This window comes from Protopterus annectens, chromosome 11.part0, assembly GCF_019279795.1.
Source record: "Protopterus annectens isolate FY-2018-M chromosome 11.part0, PAN1.0, whole genome shotgun sequence".
Lineage (NCBI taxonomy): Eukaryota > Metazoa > Chordata > Ceratodontiformes > Protopteridae > Protopterus > Protopterus annectens.
Window position 1 is genome coordinate 908631174 of NC_056745.1, and position 23675 is coordinate 908654848.

The 23675-nt window shown below is 38.8% G+C and overlaps 1 protein-coding gene across 2 annotated transcripts in view; it reads right to left on the reverse strand.

Annotated features, from left to right (window-relative positions):
* Window positions 1–23675, reverse strand: part of USP6NL (USP6 N-terminal like) — a 1978038-nt gene that overhangs the window by 596073 nt on the left and 1358290 nt on the right. For both annotated transcript variants that reach the window (XM_044088303.1, XM_044088302.1), the window contains one exon: window positions 18944–19038. In XM_044088303.1, the coding sequence (XP_043944238.1) occupies window positions 18944–19038 (95 nt within the window). The remainder of the gene's footprint in view (window positions 1–18943; window positions 19039–23675) is intronic.

Below are 23675 nucleotides of genomic sequence, written 5' to 3' on the forward strand. Positions count from 1 at the left end.
CAGCATACAGTTCTGGAATAGTTGGTGGTGCAAATACAGCATTCAGTGACAGAATATGTATGATTTTTGTATCATATTAAGATTTCTGTTAATAACTTGACATGGACAATGTACACATGGTATCAAATGAAAGCTTACATAACGCTCCAAAAGTCATCCCTGACACCTGGTGCTTATCTACTACCAATTTGCACAAATTTATACTTGTTCAATAAAACTTATGCAACTATACATAAATGTCATTTCTGTAAATATTTCAGGCATTAACTAACATGATGGATTTGGGAAACAGCATTTCACATTCCTATCACCAGAGGTCAGTTATGGCTTCTCTGGCAAATGAGGTACTCTGTGCCAGAGAAAATATGAGTTATTAACTGGAAATATTACTAATATATGACATATGTTAATAATCCTATTAATAAGTTGAACCAGAACATGTTCACATGACATTCAATGGTATCACATAAAACCATATTCAGTCTCAGATATTTACATTTGTCTATTAAATATGCAAATATTCATACAAATCATAATTATGCCAATATTTTAAAACAAGAGAGACTGCTACCAAACTGCTTTGCAGGACACTGTAGATCATATCTGCATGAACAAAAGTTACAATGACAGTTGTGGTCTATCCTCTATGATTAGATAGATATTAATAGTTGTTTTGTATAATTAGAATAAAATGTACTGATTATTTACTTGTTTAATACAAAATTACATTGACCTGTCTGACATATTAATGTTACAATTGGAAGAGGAGTATGCACTGAATAATTTTTGTATTTCAACATTTTTATAACTTTAAGTTTCTGAGATATATACATTTGTGTGCAGGGTTTGAGCCTCAGAAAGGATAATTGGCTAGACTTAAAATGGCTCGCAAGGGCAGTTAGCCTAGTACTAATCTATGAACCTATGAACTGCATTCTCAGAATTTTAGCTCATGTGAAAGCTGTCCAGGCAGGAAATCTGCAGGTGTTGTAAAATTCCACTCAGGTTAGATGTCATCAGGTTAGATGTCAAAGAATTAAAATGCACACACACACACACACACACACACACACACACACACACACATATATATATATATATATATATATAGTAGACCACAGATATCTCCATCTGGATGACATTCAATTTTCTTTTCTAAATTGAAAAAAAAAGAAGTTAAATGGATATAACATAAGGTTTACATTAAACAACAAGCAATAGCTATAGTAAATACTTAAAACAAGCCTTGGTGCTAAGCATTCTTTTTCAAAGCTAAATATTTACACAAACTTATTACATATTACAAAATTACAAGTTTGCACTGAGACATGGAGGCAGCATCTAAATTAACAATCCAAAGCTTCTCCTTTCTGTCCACAAATCTCATGCTGCTGTGTAAGGGTGAGTGCCATACCTGAGACTGAGCCTATTCCAATGAAAGTAAATACTGTTGTGGGATGAGCCAAATTATTCTGAAAAGGGCAGCATGGCCCTGTGGCATCTTAAGCTATTGAAATTTAACACAATTTTTTGATTTTAGGAGTCTTGTACAAAAAATTCCACGTGTAGACCACCATGCGTCCACTCAGTTAGTACTGCAGGCAATTAAAAATCTGACTTCAAAAGTCTTTCCCGTATTCACAGAAGTAAAAAATGTTTTACAAACTGACTTGCAATATTTGCAAGAACCACATGGGAAACATCATCTGGGTGGTTCCACCCCCATCAGTGGCATGCCTTGGTCACTTGCATTTCATCTGTAACTTTCCAAATGGTGTCCAACAGTCGTTTCCTTTTCATACGTTCATAGGTTGGTACTAGGCTATTGGCCCTAGGGCCTATACAAGCCTAGCCATAACAATTCTCTGGCTATTTCTTCCCACACTATTTACTTCCCTGGACCCCTGTCTAGCAGGGCGACTGACGTGTTCCCCGGGGTGAATTTCCTTTGTCTCATCCAATCGTCAAGGTTCCTTATGAAGAGGGGCAAAGAGGCGCTCTGCTTGACATGTATGGGCAGTCTATTCCAGAGTCTGGGGAGTCTCTGGGTCAGGAACCTATCCCTCCAGCATATTTTGTTTATTGTGATGACAAGGTTTAGATCCCTGGAGCATGTGGCTCTGAGGGACTGGGATTTCTTTAAGTGTAGCATGTCCAACAGCTCTGGGTTTGACACGGCCTTGTCTATTAAGCAGAGATCGCCTCTGAATAGACGATATGCGACAGAGTACAGCTGGAGTTTTTTAAGGCGGTCAGCATAGAGCATCTGCTTTAGGCCTGTGATTCTTTTAGTGAGGTATTTCTGCGGCCTTTCCAGTTGTTGCAGATGTCTTGAGAGGTACATACCAAATGGGGCGTTGTATTCTATAATGGGTCTAATGAGGGATGAGTACAATGGGACAATGACTTCCTTCTTTCTGGATGACAAGTCCTTAGTGATGAGGTGTGCCACATAGAAGGATTTCCTGACTGTTGTGGCGATGTGGTTTATTGAAGGTGAGACCACTGTCCACCTGAGTCCCTAAGTCTCTAATCACACTTTCGGTGTTTATTGTACTGCCACCTATGTGGTAATTCACGGGTACATGTTTTTTTTCCCAAAGGGGATAACTATACATTTCTTGGCATTGAGCTTGAGCCCATGGCTCTGGCACCAAGCATCTGTTTCTGTAAGGCCCTTTTGTAGAGTATCCACATCATTTGGGGATTCAGTAATGGCTACCAGTTTGCAGTCATCTGCGAACTTTGTTAGCCAGAGTCCCTTAGTGTTGGCCTGTACTTCAGAGAAGTAGATGCCAAACAAGAGAGGTCCCAGGACTGAACCCTGAGGTACTCCACTTGACTGGAGCTGGATTTGGAGTCAGCTACTTTTAGAGTGTGGGTTCTGTCAGTAAGCCAGTTGGCAACCCATCGAGTGACATAGGGATTAATGCCTAGCTTAGTAAGTTTATCTATGATTCCAGAGTGGGGGATGGTGTTAAAGGCCTTGGCAAGGTCCAGATAGGCTGTGTGGACTGCCTTACCCTTGTCCACAGCTCTAGAGACTGATTCAAAGACGTCAATCAGGTTCAGGAGACAAGATCTGCACTTCACGAATCCAAACTGGGTGGGGTCCAGTGTTTGAAGGTTGCCAATGTCTTTATTTTTAAGTTCCATGATAATACGTTCCATGGCCTTGCAGATCAGGCTCATCAGACTGATGGGGCGGTAGTTCCCGGGATCCAAGGTGGATCCCCCCTTGTGGAGTGGGATAACTGTAGCTGTGCGCCACTCAGTGGGCACAAAGTCTGAGGTGAGGGTATGATTAAACATGACACTTAGGTGAGGTGCCAGTTCATTTTGTAGTTCATGTAGTACACAGCCCGGGATGTCATCTGGTCCCATGGATGCTGTATTCATCACTCTGGAGAGTGCATTTTTTACCTGTGTGGCCATTATTACCAGAATCTGGCAATCTCCCTTTACTGAGATGGGCCATTTAGTGGGTGAGAGGGGGGTGAAGTTGGCACTGAATCGATCTGCCAGGATATTGGCAATATCCTTGGGATCAGTATATTTAATGCCATTCTGTCATAGCTCAGAGCAGATCTGAGCATTGCCATTTAGGTTCTTGACGTAGTTATAGAATGTCTTGCGGTTGTCTTTGGAAGCTTTGGTAATTTTATTTTCGTAACTAGCTTTGGAGGATTTTATGAGGGATCTCAGCTTCTTACTGAGACTGGTAAGGGAGCTTTTTGCACCCTGGGATTTTCCTCTTTTCTGCAACAGTTTCTTCCTTTTGTTGTAAAGTTTGTTTATGGCAGGGGACCACCAGATTGGCTTCCTTTTTTTGGAGGAGAGCATCTTGGTTCTATTTGGGATGTCATGATTCATGCATGAGTGGATGTGCTCATACAGTGCCTTAGTGTAGGACTCAGCAGTTGAACTTTCAGTTCCCGTCTGCATGGGTGTAATGAAGTTTGTCACTTCTGACTTGAGTAGCATGAAGTTGGCTTTGGAGAGGTTTTTTATGGAGGTTTCCTTACTGGGGGGTGGGGGTGGGATGTGGATGTTAAGGGTGATTAGCTTATGGTCTGACCTGACCAATGAGGAAGTGACCACAGGTGTGGAGCATTGATTTCCCATGTTGGTAATGACCGGGTATAGGATACTGGAACCCCTGGTGGGACTATGGATTAGTTGATCCAGGGCACTGGAGTTTATGAATTCCAAGAAGCGTTGGGCAAAGGTGTTGGTACAAGAGTAGTTTTCCCAGTTAATGGCAGGGTAGTTGAAATCACCCAGTATTCGGGTGTTTGGTTGTACCTTAATATTTTCTAGCATGTTTAGAAAGGTGTAGTGAGAATCTTGGGGCATGGTGGGGGATCTGTAGCAAGCTACAATTTGTATTGCAGTCTTACCAAGTGTTAGCTGCACCTGGAGAATTTCAGATGCATTGTGTTGGGCAACTAGCCTGGTGGTGTGAATATTCTTGGTGAATATGGACACTCCTCCACCTTTAGTATTTCGATCCTGGTTTGCTGGCTGAAAAGTGTGGTAAGAGTTGCAGCCTGGTATTGCAGGGGTGCTCTCTGCAGCCTTGAACCAGGTCTCAATTACTGTACAGATATCGATGTTCTCCATTTTTAGGAGTGCCTCGAGAGAGTGCATTTTGAGGTTTAGATTTCTAGCATTGAGTAGCATTATCTTCAGATTTTGCATGCTTGTACCTGTTACTTTGGTGGTTTTGTCCTTTGAACTTTGCCTAAAAAAGGCACTATAGGGGTGGCAAGAGCCTTAGCCAGTAACCTGAATCCCAGGGGCAACAGGTGCAGACCATCTCTGGCAAAGCATCATGGTCTGTCGATCATGTCATCCCAGGCAGACAGATACTGGATCCCCTTTGAATGACACCAAAAGCTTAGCCAATTGTTGAAGTCAATCATTTTGCCCTTATATTGTGGTATAATTCTGGGTGAAGGCAGGATGCTACTCAGGGCTAGGGTCATACCTGCCTGGGCCACATGATCTGAGAGCTCTTCCATGTCTCTTTTCAAGTAGTCCAGGGAGGTACGTCTCAAGTCATTCACTCCAACATGGACAATGACAGAGTCATACTTGTACTTGTTGTGGAGTGACTTGACTGCATGCGTTATGTGGTGGATCCTGGCACCCGACAGGCTGCTGAATGTAATTTTCTCCTTGTTCAGCCTGGTGAGTGGGACATAAGTGTACCTGACTATAGAGTCACCTATGACTAAAGTGTTAGGTACGTTGTCTTGCATTAGGGGCTGTTGCTGGCTGGCACACTGGTGTTGTGAATTATGTGACACTTTGGTTGTGATTGGTGTTTGTTTGCGTTTCAGCTTCAGAGGTCCTTGCTGCTTAGACATGTTACAGTTAAGGGCCTCTGCATATGTGGATTTAGAGTTGTTATATGTGGGTGTTGGTGGTGTGAGTTTAGAAGGGCTATGTGTTGCTTGAGGTGTAGTGCGGGTGTTAACCTTCTCCTTTTGACTGTCTAGCACAATCTTGGGTGGAGAGAGCTTTGCTTCCAGTTTGGCTATGTAAGTGCATCTCTCACAAGTTGTAGTGTTGGGTGGTAGGAGGAGAGGGTTGTCTGTGTACATGAGGCAATTGCTGCATTGCCCCAGTATGCCCAGATTCACCAGGTGGACAGGAGAAATCATCGGAAGCTGACTCTTGTACATGCCTGGTTTGGTGCTTTTTTTGAAAAGTACAGGAGCTGTTTTCCCTTACCTTAGGAGGTACTTTGCAATTATAGGATGTTTAGTGCCTATGATTCATTTCTCCTTATTAATAATGAGAGTTGAGTGCTTGTATCAGTTTATGGCCTCTTGTTGCTTTCCAGCAGGTATTAGAGCAAATTCTAGTCACTGGGATGCTCAAAGTAAGATGAAAAAAAAATGGTTTATCCTAAACACTGCAGTGCACACTAGAGAAGTTAGATGTGAAAGTAGGTAACTTAAGTTTTACCTGTCTAAAAAGTTAAGTTTTAATGGAGAGTCACTATTTTTAAAACTGCAAGATAGAGTGAAAGGGGGTGACCACTTTTGCATTCTGGTACTATGGAATACAGTATGATGGCCAATAAATTTAAATAGCTGAAGGGGAGTTATTTCACAAAATGATAATTTTGTGCTTACTCACACAAGCCAGTGAAAGCAGAGAGGAAATGAGAAATATGGTCAAATTAACATAAGAGGCAGGCAACTAGAAAGACAGTGGTATTTAAGAACACGACAGTGACAGCGTGGGGAAAATTTTTTTGCCTGACTCACAAGAGACAGAGCTGTGGTCTTTATTGAAGTTTTAATATGCAGTTAAAAGCAGAATACATGTAAAACACAAGGTAAAAAAAACAAATCACAGTATTCAAAATATAAAAAGGCAATAAACTAATACAAAATGCAACAAATAAAAAGCAAACTAACCTTTCCCTCACAGCAAAGTGTAGCAGAGTCTGGGTGAGCCTTTCTAATAAAGCTCTGAAATGTTTTATGTTACCCCTTAAATAGAAGGTTTGGTTCCTAGCTCCACCCCCTCAGTTCACAAATGATTAACCTTAAGTGACCTCTTCTATCTTATGCTTGTTTGTTTCTTTCTTTTGGCTTTTCCCGGTTAGGGGTCGCCACAGCCGAACTCCGGTCCGCTAATGATTGGTAGTGGATTTTTACGCACCGGGTTACCAGCCCTGATGCACAACTTCAACGAAGGCACGCCCCATTCACGTATGCCTCCACACAGAAGACGCTCTAGCTGAGAATTGAACGGGGCAACGGCTTGCTATGAGACGACAACGCTACTACAGCACCACCACCGCAGTACTGAGTCCTTAATTGATCAGTTCTAATTTCTGCCTGACTCACAAGAGACAGAGCTGTGGTCTCTTTTGAAGCTTTAATATGCAGTTAAAAGCAGAATATAAGTAAAACACAAGGTAAAGAAAACAAATCACAGTATTCAAAATATAAAAAGGCAATAAACTAATACAAAATACAACAAATAAAAAGCAAACTAACCTTTCCTTCACAGCAAAGTGCAGCAGAGTCTGGTTGAGCCTTTTGATAAGTAGCCCTACACTCTGTAGCTACAACATTTTTACAGAACCTACCTTCTGTTAAAAAGTGCCAGTATTTATTATGCACTTCTAATGCAAGGTTTAATAAACCTGGTATTGTTCACTTCCCTGCTGCAACACCTGTTATGACATACAAGTGTCTTGTCTCTGTTGGCACAGCCTTTACGACCTATGAATCAAAAAGGCTAGGTCCTCTGAAGCAGTATCTAAATACTTGAGTTTCCTTCTCTAAGCTTTCCTGCTGATCACAAACTCACCTTAGCCTTGGGAACTGTGACTTAGGAATTTTTTTTAAATATGCCTTGGGTGGCAACTAGAGGCTAATAATAAGGAATTTCTATAGATTGGCTTTGATATGGTATGGCAGTGACAGATTCATTTACTCACTTAGTGATTGTGACATCCAAAAACTTTGACAGAAATAATTTGAGTCACTGTAAATGATATTGTAATTATTAGACTTTAAATTGCAATAGAAAACAGTTTCTCAAAATCACTATCCCACAGAAGTCAACATTTGTCTATGAACCATATCCACAATTCTATGTGATGGAAAAGGGGGTTCACTTCAACATGCAAAAAGCATCACTGACTCATCCCATTGCAGCACTTAGTTTCATTGGAATAGACATTCTTAGGTAAAGCACTCACTGTTACAGAACAACATGAGGTTTTGGACAGAAAAGAAAAGCTTTGAAGTGTTAACAGGTGCTGTGTTCCCCGACACATATCAATGAGAACTTGTAATTTTGCAATATAGTATAAATGCATATGAAGTTTTCAGCTTTGTTAGCACTGAACAAGGAAATTTAGCATTAATGTTTGATTATACGCATTCGCCTATAATTACTGATTGTTGTTCAAGGGCGCCCGCAAGCAGTTGCAAGGGGGTGCACTTGCACCCCCCTAGAACCGGCTGGCTGAGAAATTAATTTTATTTTAATTAAAAAAAAAAAAAAAAAAAAAAACTTCTTTTTGTTTTTTTTTAAAGGACGTTCCTCTTTAAGAATGCCCCTTGGCATCCTGTCCAGTCGCACAGACGCAACAGGTGTTTGCGACCTGTTTTCGTCTTTTGTGTCTGTGCGACCGATGGTTTACGAATTTGAATTCCAGAGGAAGTTTGGACTGTGGACGCACCAGACGAATGTAGAAGTCAGAGGTAGGTGTGTGCATTTGTGTGTTTTAGTGTTTAAGAGATGTGTGTATAAGAAATAGGTAGGTAGGAGTCTGTCCCAACCTTCTCTGATCTCCCATTTTATTTTGTATCTGTGGTCATGCAGTTTTACCAAATGTATTCTTGTTGCTGATCTGATGTTTGAAGCTTTTGGTTAACTGTGCTGTAATCATGCATTTTTTTTCTTTTTTTGCATCATCCTTAACATCAGCATCAAGCCATATCCCAAAATGGTCTATTTGTGTTCCTCCCAGCTTCTAGCACTTAAAGACTCAAGGAAAGAGATAATTGCAAGGGATGGCAGTCATCATGCTAAATGTTAGGAAATTTCTGGTGTTCCTTTTAGCTTTGTGTCTTTTTCAGCAGGTGAGATACAGTGCATGGCTACACTGAGCTGCTGTCAGTATGTGCTTTCATATTTGCACAATGCTTGTCTAGCGTACATACATTCTCTGGATAAACCTAAACTTCCAAATGCTTGTGGGTCGGACTGTAGTACTGGGTTTTCCTCCATATGATACCCCTGAAACAGGACTTAAACCATGCCCTCCCTCCTTCCAAGATGGACTCTGCTGATTGCTCTCATCCCTCACTTCCCACCTTCTTCTCTGCCTGGGCCGCTAATCATTTTTATCTGGGGGATAGTCATGTTACCATCCATCTGTACCACTGGTCCCTTTCACTTTAGTATTGTATCATTCTTTTGTTAAATGAAAAAGTGGTCTTTTTTTAAATGTTTCTTCTGTTCTTCTGACAGTGTGTGTTACTGCAATCACATCTGGATTATGACTGTAGAATTTCTGGTTAAATCAGTTCAGTTACTGTTTAACAAAGTTGTCGTGTCTTTTGGCTTTTCCCGGTTAGGGGTCGCCACAGCGGAACTCCGGTCCGCTAATGATTGGCAGTAGATTTTTACGTACCGAGTTGCCAGCCCTGACGCACAACCTTCAACGAAGGTACGCCCATTCACGCATGTCTCCACGCAGAAGACGCTCTAGCTGAGAATCGAACCGGACAGCGTCTTACTGTGAGGCAACAACGCTACCACAGCACCACCACCATTACTGTTTAGCAAAGTAATATATAATAAAAAGTCTAATATTTGTATTTAGATGTGATATATTTAATTTGCAAGAAAGTATACCCTGCAACATCAGGCCAAAATATTTAAATATGCTCACTTTAGAAGCTTAAAGGCATTCTAGTTGAAGCATGAATAAGGTCAACTTGTTTTTTTCTTTCCCTGGAATACCAAAAAATCAGCCATTTTACTTTTCTACTAATTCTGTAGTAGCCTGAGAGACTGGAACCAGTCATTGTTTAAATTATTATTTTTCTAGTTGTATTTATATTAAATCATGTAAATTGTTCCCATTACTGAAAAAGGTACCATTATCTTTGTGAAGTAAAATTTAAATTTATTAATGTTATTTATGATAACTTGTAAATAATAATTTTACTGTAATGAATCACAAAGTTGTTTTCGAAGAGGTTTATTTGCAAACACGGAAACGGCACAAAGGATACATAAAAATACATTTTACAGAATGGTTCAGAAAAATGAATGCTTGATTTGTACCAGTTTAATGCTATTTAATTTGCAAAGGGATAGTTTAATTTTGTAATATATTGGTACAAATGCCCATTTCAAACCTGGAAGTAAACAAAATCAGCCAAAAAGACTAAGAATGGCATAAGCAGTAACATGATCAGATTTGCGAACGTTTTAAATACTGTATAGTGCAGTTTGTGCTACATAACAATGGTCTCTGCTACTTTTTCCAACTAGCCGTAGAGATCAAATAATTTAGTATGGCTGGAAGGTAATATGGTGCACAAGCAGTATACCACTCCCTCTTCCATGTAGTGTTCATTAATGCTGTTTAACATTATTGCAGACTTTGTTGCCTAGTGTCCCCCTTTCCACTGCATGTAAGTAAAGTTTGTTATCCACGTGTCATCCCTGACTCCTTTCTTTTTGACGCAGCAAGAGCACTACAAAGAATTTTTCTGGTATGCTGTGTCTGTGGATGTAAGAAGCATGTAGGGGTGTGTATGTGTGTATGTAAGAAGTAGGCGTGTGTGTGTTTGTAAGTAAGTGGAGGTAGGAGTGTGGGGGGGGGGGGGTCGTACGTCGTAAATTGTTTCCTTACAGGAAAATGAATTTGAGCTGAACAGGTACAAATTGCTGTCTGCATAATCGGGTTTATTATTGCTTTCATATGGTGTTTGTAAGCAGGAATAGTATCTTTACTTAAGAGTAAATTAGGCCCCAGCAGATATTATGTTTTAACAACTGAGGAGTTTGTAAAAGGTGTTTTTTCACAACGGCAGTAGAAGGTGCCCACTACACCTGTGCTTTATGCGGATTGTCCTTTACCATATACACAGGGAAGGTGACAAGATGATAGGACAGAGCTTGTGTAGTGAAGAGAATTGCTGACACTAGAACATATTTATTTTCTGACAGCTCATTTTACTACTTAGGAGAGTTAATTGGGAGAGACGTCCTCCCCTCTTAGCATCATTTAAAGTGAATCATCTTGCAGCACGAAACCTGAAAAGTGTGGTCCTCTAGCTGCCTGAATACCTCCCAGTCCTGACGCAACACTAGAGTGATTCTGAATGGGCACTAGAAAGGATAACTTTCTCATTTGTAACCTGTGACATCGCTAATAGCTGTTAACAGTGACTGACAAAAGTGAAAATTTTTTTCTTATGTAAATTAATCGTAACGCTTTCAGAGTGTGGGAGAGCACGTCTCTGCCACCTCTTATGAAATACAGCCTGGTAATTTAGCTTCGGGCAGTTTATCTGGTGCATAGCTTTCAACAGTTCTTGATTTTTGTCATGCTCCTCGTAAAAAAAAAATATATATATTTTTGGTAAATCACTGAAGATTGCCGCCAATGAAGCCAGACATTAAATTTCCATACATAATCTTCAAAGTGCAGGTTGATGTAAAACCTGTTGTTCTGTTAACTTTCTAAGTGAATTAAAAGTAGTAATTAAAAATTGTCCTGTATATTGGGCCTTTGTCCGATTCTTGGGTTAAAGAAGTTGAGTGCTATTAAAAGCATGGGACAAAATAATGCTGCAGAAAATGAGCCATCAAAACTGCTTGTCTGCTTAACTGATATTAACGTGACAAAATTAGTAAATGCAACCAGAAAAATACGCACTCCGTAATTATTAATTTGTAATACAAATCCTATTACTCTAGCAACTTTGTAAATGTGTCCCTAGTTTTAGGTCTTTGTCCCCAACATTATAACAGACTTTGTTCAGATTTATTGTGCTAAGACATTGAGAGGTTGTGTGTGTGTGTGTGTGTGTGTGTGTGTGTGTGTGTGTGTGTGTGTGTGTGTAAGAGGGAGGTAGCATATCCTTCAGCTGTCCAGGTTTTTGCAGAATGTACAGATGTTTGCCCCATATTCCTCCTAAAAGGATTGAAGTTGCTAAATAAAATAATGACAGACATTTGAAGTTTAGACATTATATCCTTTAGGAAAATGCATACTAACACAAATCCTGTTATTCTACCAATTTTCTAAGTTCATGAGAGCAATATTTATAATCTGTCCTTATTTATTTTAGGCTTTGTCTAGATTAAGGTTCATAGGTTCATACAAGGCTATCTGCCCTAGGGCATTTATAAGCCTAGCCAGAGTGTGTTTGGCTTTCGCCACCCATTTTAAATTAATTTTGCTATGCCCTTTTTCAAGGTTAGTATACTGTGCCTCTGTCTAACAGTGACACAGAAGTGATACCCGGGGTAAACCTACGATCTCCCATCCACTCATCAAGATTCCTCTTGAAGAGAGTCAATGAGGGACTCTGCCTAACCTGGACTGGGATTTTATTCCAGAGTGAAGGGAGCCTCTTGGTTATGAATCTGTCCCTCCAGCATGTCCTATTTATTTCAGTGCTGAGGTTCAAGTCTCGAGCGTAGCTCGATGGGATTTGGATTTTCTGAGGTGCAGCATGTCCATTAATTCCGGGTTGGACATGGCTTTATACGTCAGGCACAGATCGCCTCTGAGCAGGCGGTATGCCACTGAGTAGAGCTGAGGTTTCTTTAACCGGGCAGCATATGGCATCTGTTTGAGCCCTTTGATCCTCTTGGTGAGGTACTTTTGGGGTCTTTCCAGTTGTTGCAGGTGTCTGGTAAGGTACATCCCAAAAGGGGCATTGTACTCAATTATGGGCCTGATGAGGGATGAGTAAAGAGGCACGATGACCTCCCCTGATCTAGATGTGAATCCCTTCATGATTAGGTGGGCTATATAAAATGTTTTTCTAACCACTTTGGCCACGTGGTTGTCAAATGAGAGATTGCTATCAACTTGGGTCCCCAGGTCCCTAATTACTTCTTCTGTACTTAATGGATTACCACCTATGTGGTAATTTGTGGGCACTTTGTTTTTGCCAAAGGGGATGACTATACACTTTTTGGCGTTTAGCTTGAGGCCATGGCTCTGGCACCAGTTGTCTGTTTCTATGAGGCCCAGAGGTTGAGGTGTGTGTGTGTGTGTGTGTGTGTGTGTGTGTGTGTGTGTGTGTGTGTGTGTGTGTGTGTGTGTGTGTGAGAGAGTGAAATGCAGAGTTAGCAGGTGGAATTTATTTTCAAGTGCGTTTTCAAGGAAATGTGAGATTCAAGGGAAGAGAAGTTTACTGCTGCTCATGCTGCTGCTTAAAATGTGCAACTGTTTTGTTTAGCAAATAGTAACACTGTTGTGGTATAGAGTTTTAAAGCAGTGTTAGTAGCGCAGCAGGTAGAAAACTTGCATCTTGATGCAGAGAGCTGTGGGTTCTACTCCCATGGTATGTAATTTGTATTTGAAAGGGGTGGGTGCTGCAGTCTTGAGTATGTCCTGCTTTGGATGAGATGCCTAGTAACTATGAACCTGTTTTTCAGTTTGCCACCCATTCCCTATTGCAATATACCAGCTTATAATTTCTTTTAATGTAACAGGCAATTTATTCTTCAAGGGCAAAAGGCACTGAATTTGTAAATGAAACACTGAAATATAAAGTTGTTTTCTAGCAACAACCTCTTCATTGGTTTCAGATCTCTTTAATGTGGAATTATTCATATGACTTTTACTTCTGCAGAGATTCTGCATATTGATTGATATTGGTGGATTGCATGACAGAAGTTTGAGTGGCCCTTTATGGCTGAAATTTTCCAAATTGGGCAGTTTGCCATTATTGGTTCATATGATTTGTTTCATTGCTTAAAGGAAAAATGTTCAGAACTATAAATTTAAAACACTCTGACAAATGGAGCTGTATTATACAAGGGATATAATTCAATTATTATATAATATAATTAATACAATCAGGAAGGTGAATCAAAGAACTTTTGCATGGTTCTAAAAATGTGTGCAAGGAGCCTATGATTTGAAAACAGCCCAGAGGTAAACTTACCCAGCCACTGGCCAGATGCATTTTCTTTGAATGTGGGTTTCAATGCTGTTTCAGTGAATGTGGGTTTCAAAGGTACAGACGTTTTAATGCTAAGTCTGTTTTCATTGTAAGACTATTGCTTTGTTTAGGTTTAGTAAATGTCTACCAGTGGTTGTGCTATAACATTTGAAATAAAAGTTGTAAATTAAATCCAAATATCTGTAATCATTGTAGAAGTAAAGCGTAAAACAGTATGCACACTGAGAGATTTGAACAGTGTCTATGGCAAATGGAAGAAATAGCCAAGTAATAGGACACTGGAATGGCTGCGTGGGCGGGGAGAGCTTGTGTGTGGGGCTGTGGGTTTGCACCCCCCCCTGCAAAAAATCCTGCGGGCTCCCTTGTTGTTATTCTAATTAAACCTTCTATTACATCTATGTAACGGTTTTCTTTCCATTAGAAAAAAAAATACAGTGACTGCCCACAAGATGGAGCTACTGATGAATATGCACACACACACACACACACACACACACAGATATATATATATATATATATATATATATATATATATATATATGTATCTGTAAGTGTGTGTGTGTGTGTGTGTATATATATATATATATATATATATATATATATATCACATGCACACACACACACACACACACACACACACACACACACCACATGCAAGAATGAGAGATTACATTATGTGGCTCATTTTTTTAAATCAAGAATCACCAGCTTGTTATTGTTTCTATTATATCCATGTGCTCGAAACAAGATACAGTTGCTGCTATGTGTTAATTATGCATCAATTTATATGCCCAAATTAAGCCCTCTCTGCACAAACAAAAGTAGAATGACTACATATTCAACAATTTTAAGTCTTATTTTGATATTACTAAGGCTGCAGCTGCAATTCCATATTCAAGTATAGCTGTGATGAAGCTTTATATACAGGTACCAAGACCAAATTATTTCTAGATGCAAAGCATCTTAAAAGTGCCTTAATTATTCCATAATATTTTTTACCTGTGACGTAGTATGCACTGCAAACCTCAGATCACTAGCTGTAAGAAGCTGAAAATCATATTTTGTTCATGTGGAGGCCAATTCATTACTGATACTATACAAGCATTCTACATTATCCTTTACTAACTGAAGCACCATACATTTACTACTGGTAAATTTCATATTGTTGTTCTCTGCACATTAAATTAGTCCATCACCATAATTTTGCAGCGCTTTGTGATCTTTAGGAGTGTAAGTAAGAATGCAACTGTTTAATCACCTGCAAGCAGACATCAAACACTTATTCACAACTGGAACAGTGGGCATAAATGCACAGAATAAATATAGGCACAATCATGTTATTCTTTTATTAACATTTATTCTTAATATTAGGTTACTTGATTGAGTGTTAGCTTTTTCAGTGGTGTGTTCCAGGCACAGACTTCAAAAAAGAACCAGATCAAAAACTGAGATTCAGAAAAATCACATACTTGGAAGGGGGGCAAATATTTCAGTTCAAATTAGCTTAACAAGGCCCAGTACTGATAAATGTATGCAGTAGAAGCAACATTGCAAGACATGGTCTGCTGACAAAAAGAAAAAAAGTTGTGCAATGACAAGAATGGTACCATTGTGGGTCATGTGACCTTACAAGCCCAGTAGTATGCCTGTGGCATGGTTGCGACAATGTGCCGACATTCAACGACATGCTGCCACTCAGCAAAAACCCAGATAAGGGCAACAGTGTGAAGTCACAGTTACTTTAATATTATAAATGTGAGGGAAATGGGTGGACAGTAGAGGTGGGGGGGGGGGCAGAGGAATACACAGAAATGCAAGGGGAAAAGAACACTGGTATGGGGGAGGGGAAGCAAGGGTACTTTGTTCATTGGTAGGTACTAAGCTATCGGTCCTGGGGTCTATATAAGCCTAGCCAAAAAGGTTCCCTGGCTTTTGCCACCCAAGAAAATGATTTTCCTGTGCCCCTGTCAAGCAGTGTCGCAGAAGTGATCCCTGGAGTGAATTATTATTTCCCATCCAGTTGTCAAGATTTTGTGTGTGTGTGTGTGTGTGTGTGTGTGTGTGTGTGTGTGTGTGTGTGTGTGTGTTTGTGTATCTGTGATAGGTGTTCACTTTCTTGTATTTTCAAGAAGGGTAGTGAGGAAAGGTAGCATAGGCAGTGTGTGGAGGATAGAGGGTATGAGGCTGGCAACAGGGACAGATAAACCAATACAAAAAGCAGACTAAGACTGACAATGGAAGTGTTGACACAATCGGGAAGGAGGTCATACAAACCAAAGCCGCAGACAGGAGTAGGACAATTGGAGTTGGGGAGGAATGGACTATAAACCGGAGAGATAAATTAAACACAAGGAGAGGAGACGCCATAACATACAGAGGGTGGATTGGCAGCTGACTGCCACTCTGCATAATGTGGAATCCATACTGAAGTAAGTCACCTCCATGACCACCACTGTGGTGGGCCCAGACACTGTTGCCTCATTGGTCAGAGCTGCACGCTGCCAATGCTGATGCTCTGCTGCCAGTCTATCAAGGTCAAAATTAGGCAATACACCTCCTGCTACGTGATATACTGCCCCCCCCATGATGCCCACTGATGGGGAGCCTACATCCTACCACAGAAAGACTGCCAGAAGGCATCAGGAAGCCCTACATTTCACCACCAGGATGATCTATATCACCCTGTAGAGAGAGAGAGAGAGAGAGAGAGAGAGATGGGCCTGAAGGCTGTTGGGGAGCCAGGATGTGACAGCAAGTCAGGTGCACAGTGTGGTGACAAATGCTGCACCACATATAGCACTGCATAAAATCTTAGCATAACTGGAAATAAACAAAACCAAACAACCTAGGACAAAAAATACAGCACAAATAATCATCAGTAATGATAAATTCACATGCCTTGACAACTGTATTATAGAAGAATGTGCATCACAAGGGACAAGTTTAAATGTCAGCTAACCATTTCCCTTGTGTGTAGGACCCTGGCACAGGCCATGACCTGCAAACAGTGTGACTGCAAGGGACAGTGAAATGGAGATGAACAACCCCCTGAGCATGGACTGCCAAGTCAGAAGGAGATGAGCAGCAGGGTGCAGCCTCCCAAATGTTGCCCTGCATGCTAGCAAGGACACAATGCCACATACACCTCACCACAAAATTCCAAAGTAAAAACACATGGACACTGACACCTAGTGGAAATACCATACCAGATCATGTGACAGACTATGAAGTGTAACCCAACCACAGTTAGATGGATGCTCTCAGTATGCCATGTGTAACTGACACACAGCTGGTGGACTGGTGAGTAGGTGGGTGTATGACTAATGCATGGCAAGCAGGCAAAAACAATCCGCATTAATGGCAGGGTGGATGGATACAGATGTAGCACTGAAAGTTTCCAATCAGGTCCAAAGCAGATAACACTAGGGATGATGGTGGTGGTACATCTACTGTAAACTCAATCTTCATCATCATGAAACTCATGGGAGTCCCTGACAGTAGGAATAATAGCATAATAGTTCAACCTGCAGTTACAAATTATGTGACACAAAGCAAAGGTGTAAGCAATTGTATAAATAATTAGCAGCAAAGTAGATGTCTAACACACATTCAGCTATAACATCTATTTTACATACACACCCTGACAGTTGTCTTTGTCTCCTCTGACATAAAAGCGTGTGTTTCTCAATCTCGCCAGGTACAAAAAAGCATAAACATAAAATGCATCCATGTACAACAAAAACTGCATGTAGCAGAACAAGAATGTCTGCCTATGTATAAAGCAGCCAGCAGTTACGGTTAGCATAACTCTGACTTTGTCTCCCTACCTCTTTTTTACAATGTCAGAAAAGGTTACACTCGTGGCTCTTCAGGTCATTGTTACTATACTGGCACTGCTCACCACAGTGGAAAATGGCTGTGGCATCACTCACCACCTTGAAGAGAGCTGTGCACAAGAGATCCCCTCGCAATCTGACAGATTTGCTGTGCTTTTGCAAGGAAGAGGAGGCAAATATTACCAAGTCAAGATGTGCCATGCTGACAGACTCCTACCCAAGAAGACTGAATGTTGTAATTAAATCAAAAGGTGCTTCAACAAGTATTAGTTTAAGGGTGTGCACACTTATGCAACCGGCTTATTGTACGTACTTTTTTATATTTTTTCCCCTAACAGATTTGTTGGTTTTTCAATTGAATTGTACAGGTTATAGGTCCCATTAAAGGTGGGAAAAGTTTTGAAATGATTTATTGTGGTCTCATTTTTTTATATCACAAAAACCTGACATTTTAACAGGGGTGTGTGCACTTTTTATATCCACTGTGTATTACATTTTAATTTATTCTGTCTTGATTCATGTATCTGTGCATTATTAGCTTAGATCTGCTGATTTGTTTTTATTTGTACGCTGATTAGTTTTTAAGCAGTATAAAAATACGCACTTGAACTTTCCAGTACTAAACGTTTTTATTCTTCTTGATGTATACAATAGGCAGGCAAATGAGATGATCAGTCAAACCTGAAGAACAGACTACAAGACCAAATCTCTTTGAAAGATAGTTTCACTAATGATCATACAGAAGTGAAAATAAAATTATCTAGAACAATAAAAACAAAAATATCTATAGTCACAGCTAACAGCAATATAAAACAATATGTACTTAATCACTGCAGGGGAAATTCCAATTTCTATTTTCACTTCAAATACTACATAGAAAACCAGCAAAGGTGGTCCTCCAAGCTTCTGACTTGAAAGCCTGATCTGACATTTTTCCTTGTAGCCTGGATACCAAGCACATCTGCAGGACTCAGCACTGGCACCCCTAGGCACACAAAGGGTAGATGGTAGGAGGAAGTTGACAGAAATCTGAAGTTAGCTGACTATGCCATGGCAGAACTGCTACTTGTATGCAAGGATTGCAGAGGCAGAAGTGATGGAAACAGTTTTAATTAATCTCTTTATTAAATAACACAATCTATGAAAATAATCTCAACAACGAGCAAAACCACAAGAGTAAAAAAAAAAATTCCAAATGTACATATATGATGCAATATAAGAGAGAAAGCTGTTGCTCAAACAAAACACTGGATGCAGTATTCAGTGTATTTGTTGGTTTGTTTATGCACTTATTTGTTAACTGGTAAGTAAGTTGGCCCTTCTCTGAGACTTTTTTTATGACCAGAGCTTCAAAGACAAGGTTTGATAAGTATAACTTTTATGGAAAACTAAAGAGATACTTACCAGATGATGTTTAAGTTTGGACATCAATTTCTTTAGTATCTTGTCATGATGTTGCTGAAACCTTAGCAGTTTGGGGAATCCAGGAACAAAGAATCCTATTTAAGAGAGTTCCAAAATGAAATCAGTTCCTCATAACTCAGTCTTTAACATTACCACTCTCCATAACCATATAATTATATGACACTTTACTTCCTGACCTGCTATTCACTTTAAGTGTTAAAATGTGTAAAACTTGTCTTTCTACATGCATCCACCAGCTAGCAATTCAAAGTACAGCTGAATACAGCATTCACCTCAGCAGTAGATCTTTGAAACAATATTACAGCAGCAATATCCTAATATGCTGTATATTTCTTATTTTTTTCTTCTGACATTGCTTGATTTGCCCTGTAGTTGTATTAACGATTTTCTTGTTGCCAGTTAGTCTCACAATTATACTGGTAATATGCCAGCTATATTTTTTTTTTCAGTAATAAATCTTTATTATTTTTAACTTTTTCATACACACTTAAACAGAAAAAGAGAAAAAACAAAAATAATTTCTACACACTTTCTAACAACAATGAAATACAAAATATACAATATTTACATAAATGCTTTCACCATTTGAGTAACATATCCACACAGTTCCCGTCTAAATATATTTCCATGCAATTTTTAAGGTTCTTCTAAACGTTTACTTTATGGTCTAAAATAGAATAATAATGGGATATCCTGATTTCACTAGCTTACGCTAATATAATGTTAAAAATTTGTTCCCAGATCTTTAGGTTATTTGAATGTTTACTTTGGTTAATGATAACATATTTGTGAGCTAATATATGTTTTATCGCTAAGATCTTGAAGTTTTCCCAAGACATTTGCGTTGGGTTCAACCAATTTGTAGCTATATAGAGCTTCATTAATAGGAAAATATTCATAAGTACAATCACCTGGGATCTAGGTATATTGTTTGGAGAAATATGTAATATCGTAAACTCCCAAGACAACGTTGAATTTTGATATCCCATCTTTTGCAATTGTAGTCTTAAGGAATTCCAAAGATTATATATACATTTGTAGCTCCAAAACATATGCAGGAGGTCCGCAACTTCGTCTTTACAATATGGGCATTTGGGAGAATTCTTGGAGTTGAATTTATACAAGCTAAGGCGTGTATAGTATGCATTATTATATATCATAAGTTGGGTGAAAGTTAACTTATGAAGGGAAATTGATTTTGCTGTTAATTTAATTGCATTTATGAATTTACTATCTTCAACCAAAGGTAATTTTTCTTTCCAATATTTCGATACGAGAAGGTTATTATGGAATTTAATATATTTTATCAATTTATAGGTAGATGTTATATATTTGGTCGTTTGTAATAGAGCTTGCCATAGCAAAGAGCATTTCGTTAATTCCTCTTGGTTAACAGATAAGTCTGTAAAGTAACCACTAGCTAATTCTTTAATCTGCCTCAATATAACTAAATATGCTTTGGGAAGATCCATTTATTGCCTTAGATCATGTGCGGAATAATTCAGATATGGGTATATATCTTGTAAAGTTAGGTTTATTATAAGTGGGAAGTTTTTTAAGTTTATGAGCTGATTATTAATTCTTAGGTTAGGGTTTTTATGGAAAGGTTGTAGGAACATCATATATTGAAATAGATTTAATGATCTAAAGAGATTTTGCAATAATAATATATAAGTTTTTACATGGTCCATTAGGGCATATGCTTTAATAGTATCTCTATTTAAAAAGGGTAAAGCTTTGGGATTTATGTTCAAATGCTCCACATGTTTATAACCCAGTTTTATCCAATTTGGGGACCAAGTAGTACTTTGTATGTCATAGTTAGTAATTCTTAGAAGTCTATTAGCGTTTATAATTAAATAGTAGGTTCCAAAATCAGGTAAATCCAATCCATCTTTATTTTTCGGGGTTACCAACGTATCATAGGATATCCTAGTTTTCCTTGGTTCCCATATAAATTTAGCAAGTTCGATGTGTATTTGTTTGAAAAATGTATTGGTAATTAACACTTGCATGGACCTAAAGATATATAACATTCTGGGCAATACATTCATTTTAATAATTGATACCTTTGCTAATGTAGGCAATTTCAGGTTATTCCATCTCCTTAGGTCTAATGAAATTTGATCCCATTTTAGTTTAACATTATTGAGATATAAATTCTTGTTGTCTGTGGAGAAGGTGATACCTAAATATTTAATCTTCTCTTCAGATTTTATTTGCCTAATCAGGGGTAGAAGTGAAAAGGGTTTCAGAGTTTTCAAGGAAAATATATTGGTTTTCTTTAGGTTTATTTTATAATTTGATATTAATTGAAATTCTTCGACCGCAGATAATAATCTCTTGGTATCAGAAACAGGTGTTGTACAGTAAATATTTAGGTCATCAGCAAAAGCTGCCATAGAAATCTTGGTACCGTAAATTACTGGGGCATATGCCAGCTATATTTTAACTATAGCTGGTGCATTCCAATTCAGTTCTCCTGTGAGGAAAAATTGTATTATCTGCCTTTCTGGAGAAATCTACAGTGAAAGAAGAGCTCTAGTAATTTAATTAAACAATGCATAAAGTATCTTAAAATCGAACAGGTTTCCCACAGAAGTCCAATTTCGCAGCACATTTTAATTTTCTCTGTTTTTGTTTCCTCGAGTGTGTTTCTGCCTCTCTGCCATTTAAACTGTATTATGTTGCGCTCTTCTGTCTGAGGGATCACTATCATTTCAAGAAAATGGAAAAACATACTTTAAAATGCATTTTACTCTTTCTCAAGTACAATCTTAGACTAAGTACAGATGAGAGAGAACATGGAGGTACAATGGGCTTTTTTCAGCTTTACATTTAAGTATCGTGATAGGCTATTTTTTTTCTAGTTATACTTCTATGGAGTTCCATTGTGTGATGTTATATAGGAAAATAGCACCATCCAATGGGCAGTAACAGTATTCTTATACCTCTAAATGGTGCTGAAAGAGGACATGTCTAACATGTCTAACTCCAGTAACACCTCTGTTGAATGTTTACTGTTAAAGTGAGTGTCTCGCTGAATTGTACTGTCTTACTTCAATAAGAACTGTTACAGCATTAGACAAACCCTAACACATGGCTATAATCCCAAGTATACCCACAAAAATCCTTGATGGAGGAAAGATGTCAAAGGAGCCCATTTAAGAAATGCTTTGCAAATGGTATCCTTCCTCAGGAAAATAATTCCCAAATGGACTTTTTTTCAACATAAATTTAAAATCTCGTACTGGTGCTAAGCTGTGGACAGAAGGCCTCAAAAGGAAAATCCTTTCTAGATAAAGTTTAGATAGCTTGGTTAAAAGTCAGGATCAGCTTCTTGGCACAGAGCAAGGGGGTCTGGCTGTGAAGTTAGTGAACAATGCTCAAGAATGGAAAGGAGTTGCTGGTGAACGTTAGCTAGGAGAAAGACCTGGAGCTGTAGTCCAGAATCTCTGACGTGACCACTCTGTGGACAGTTTGAATAACTGCCCACAAAGTCACTATGAGTTGGGTTCTGACTCAATGGTAATACAGAAACACACAAAACCGGGGGGGGGGGGTAACAAATGTAACCAGACTGACAAAATATCTGTGTGTAATTTAAGTGACTTGCAAGCCATCGTTACATTGCAGAAGTATTAATAATCTGTTAACACACTGGTTAATGTCACTGCAGCTGAAACAAAGTCATTTGGCCTATACTGTTATACTATGAGGCTTTGCACACATCAAACTCAGCAGCTCTGAAATCCTTCATACAGAGGTAACAGCCAGCAGTAAATATATTTTCAAAAAGACAGGATTTCATTTACAATGTGTGATTATATTTGTTAGAAGTTAAAACTATGTAAAGCAACCTGTGTTTGCCTTTACAAGTTTTAAATGTATTCTTTTAATCTAAATCCTTTATTTTTTGTTTTATTCTTAGTGTGTGTGAAGGTGGGAGTGCTGACTTTACTGGCAAGGGACAAAGGAAAAGTGAAACCTTCCCTGCTCTGCTTTTGCTGCACAATTTCATTTGAAGGAAGTTATATTATTTGCCAAAATTGTAAACATCTAGTATAAAGTGCTATGAAGTAAATAGATAGCAAAATGAACGTAGGGAGGAGAGTCAAACTGATAACTGGAATGGCATGATGAATAGAGAGAGGCAGAATAGTCAGGCAGAGGAACAAAATGTTAGAGTGGTTGCTAAAATGGTAATAAAAGGAAATCTAAGAGGCAGGACAGTGACAATGAAGATGATGATAAAGATTTAATGTTAAACAGGAAAAACATGTTAGATGTAGGGTCTGGTAGCAGAAGATGGAAAAAAGTGAGAAGAACTCTAGCAGGTTCTCGACTGAAAGGATTAAGATGAGAAGAAAGTATTCACAAAGATGAAAAGACAGACTTATAGAAAAATTATGAAAAAAATGTATACCCTGAATGAACAAGTACAGAGATGTAGTTACAGCTTTGAATGGTGTCAGGATGAAGACTATAAGAAAGGGTATTTACAAACTGAATAACATACAGTAAGATTATTAGGTACTATAATATGTGCTGGTAACAATGCAGTAGTAAGGGAAAGTCAGGAGAAATGTTATAGAAAGTATAGAAAACGATGTATCATTTTATTACATTTGGTACTAAGGTCATATTTATGAACATATTCCCAGCAGCAAGATATGGAGTAACATTAAAAGCTGTTGCAAGCAGTTTGAGC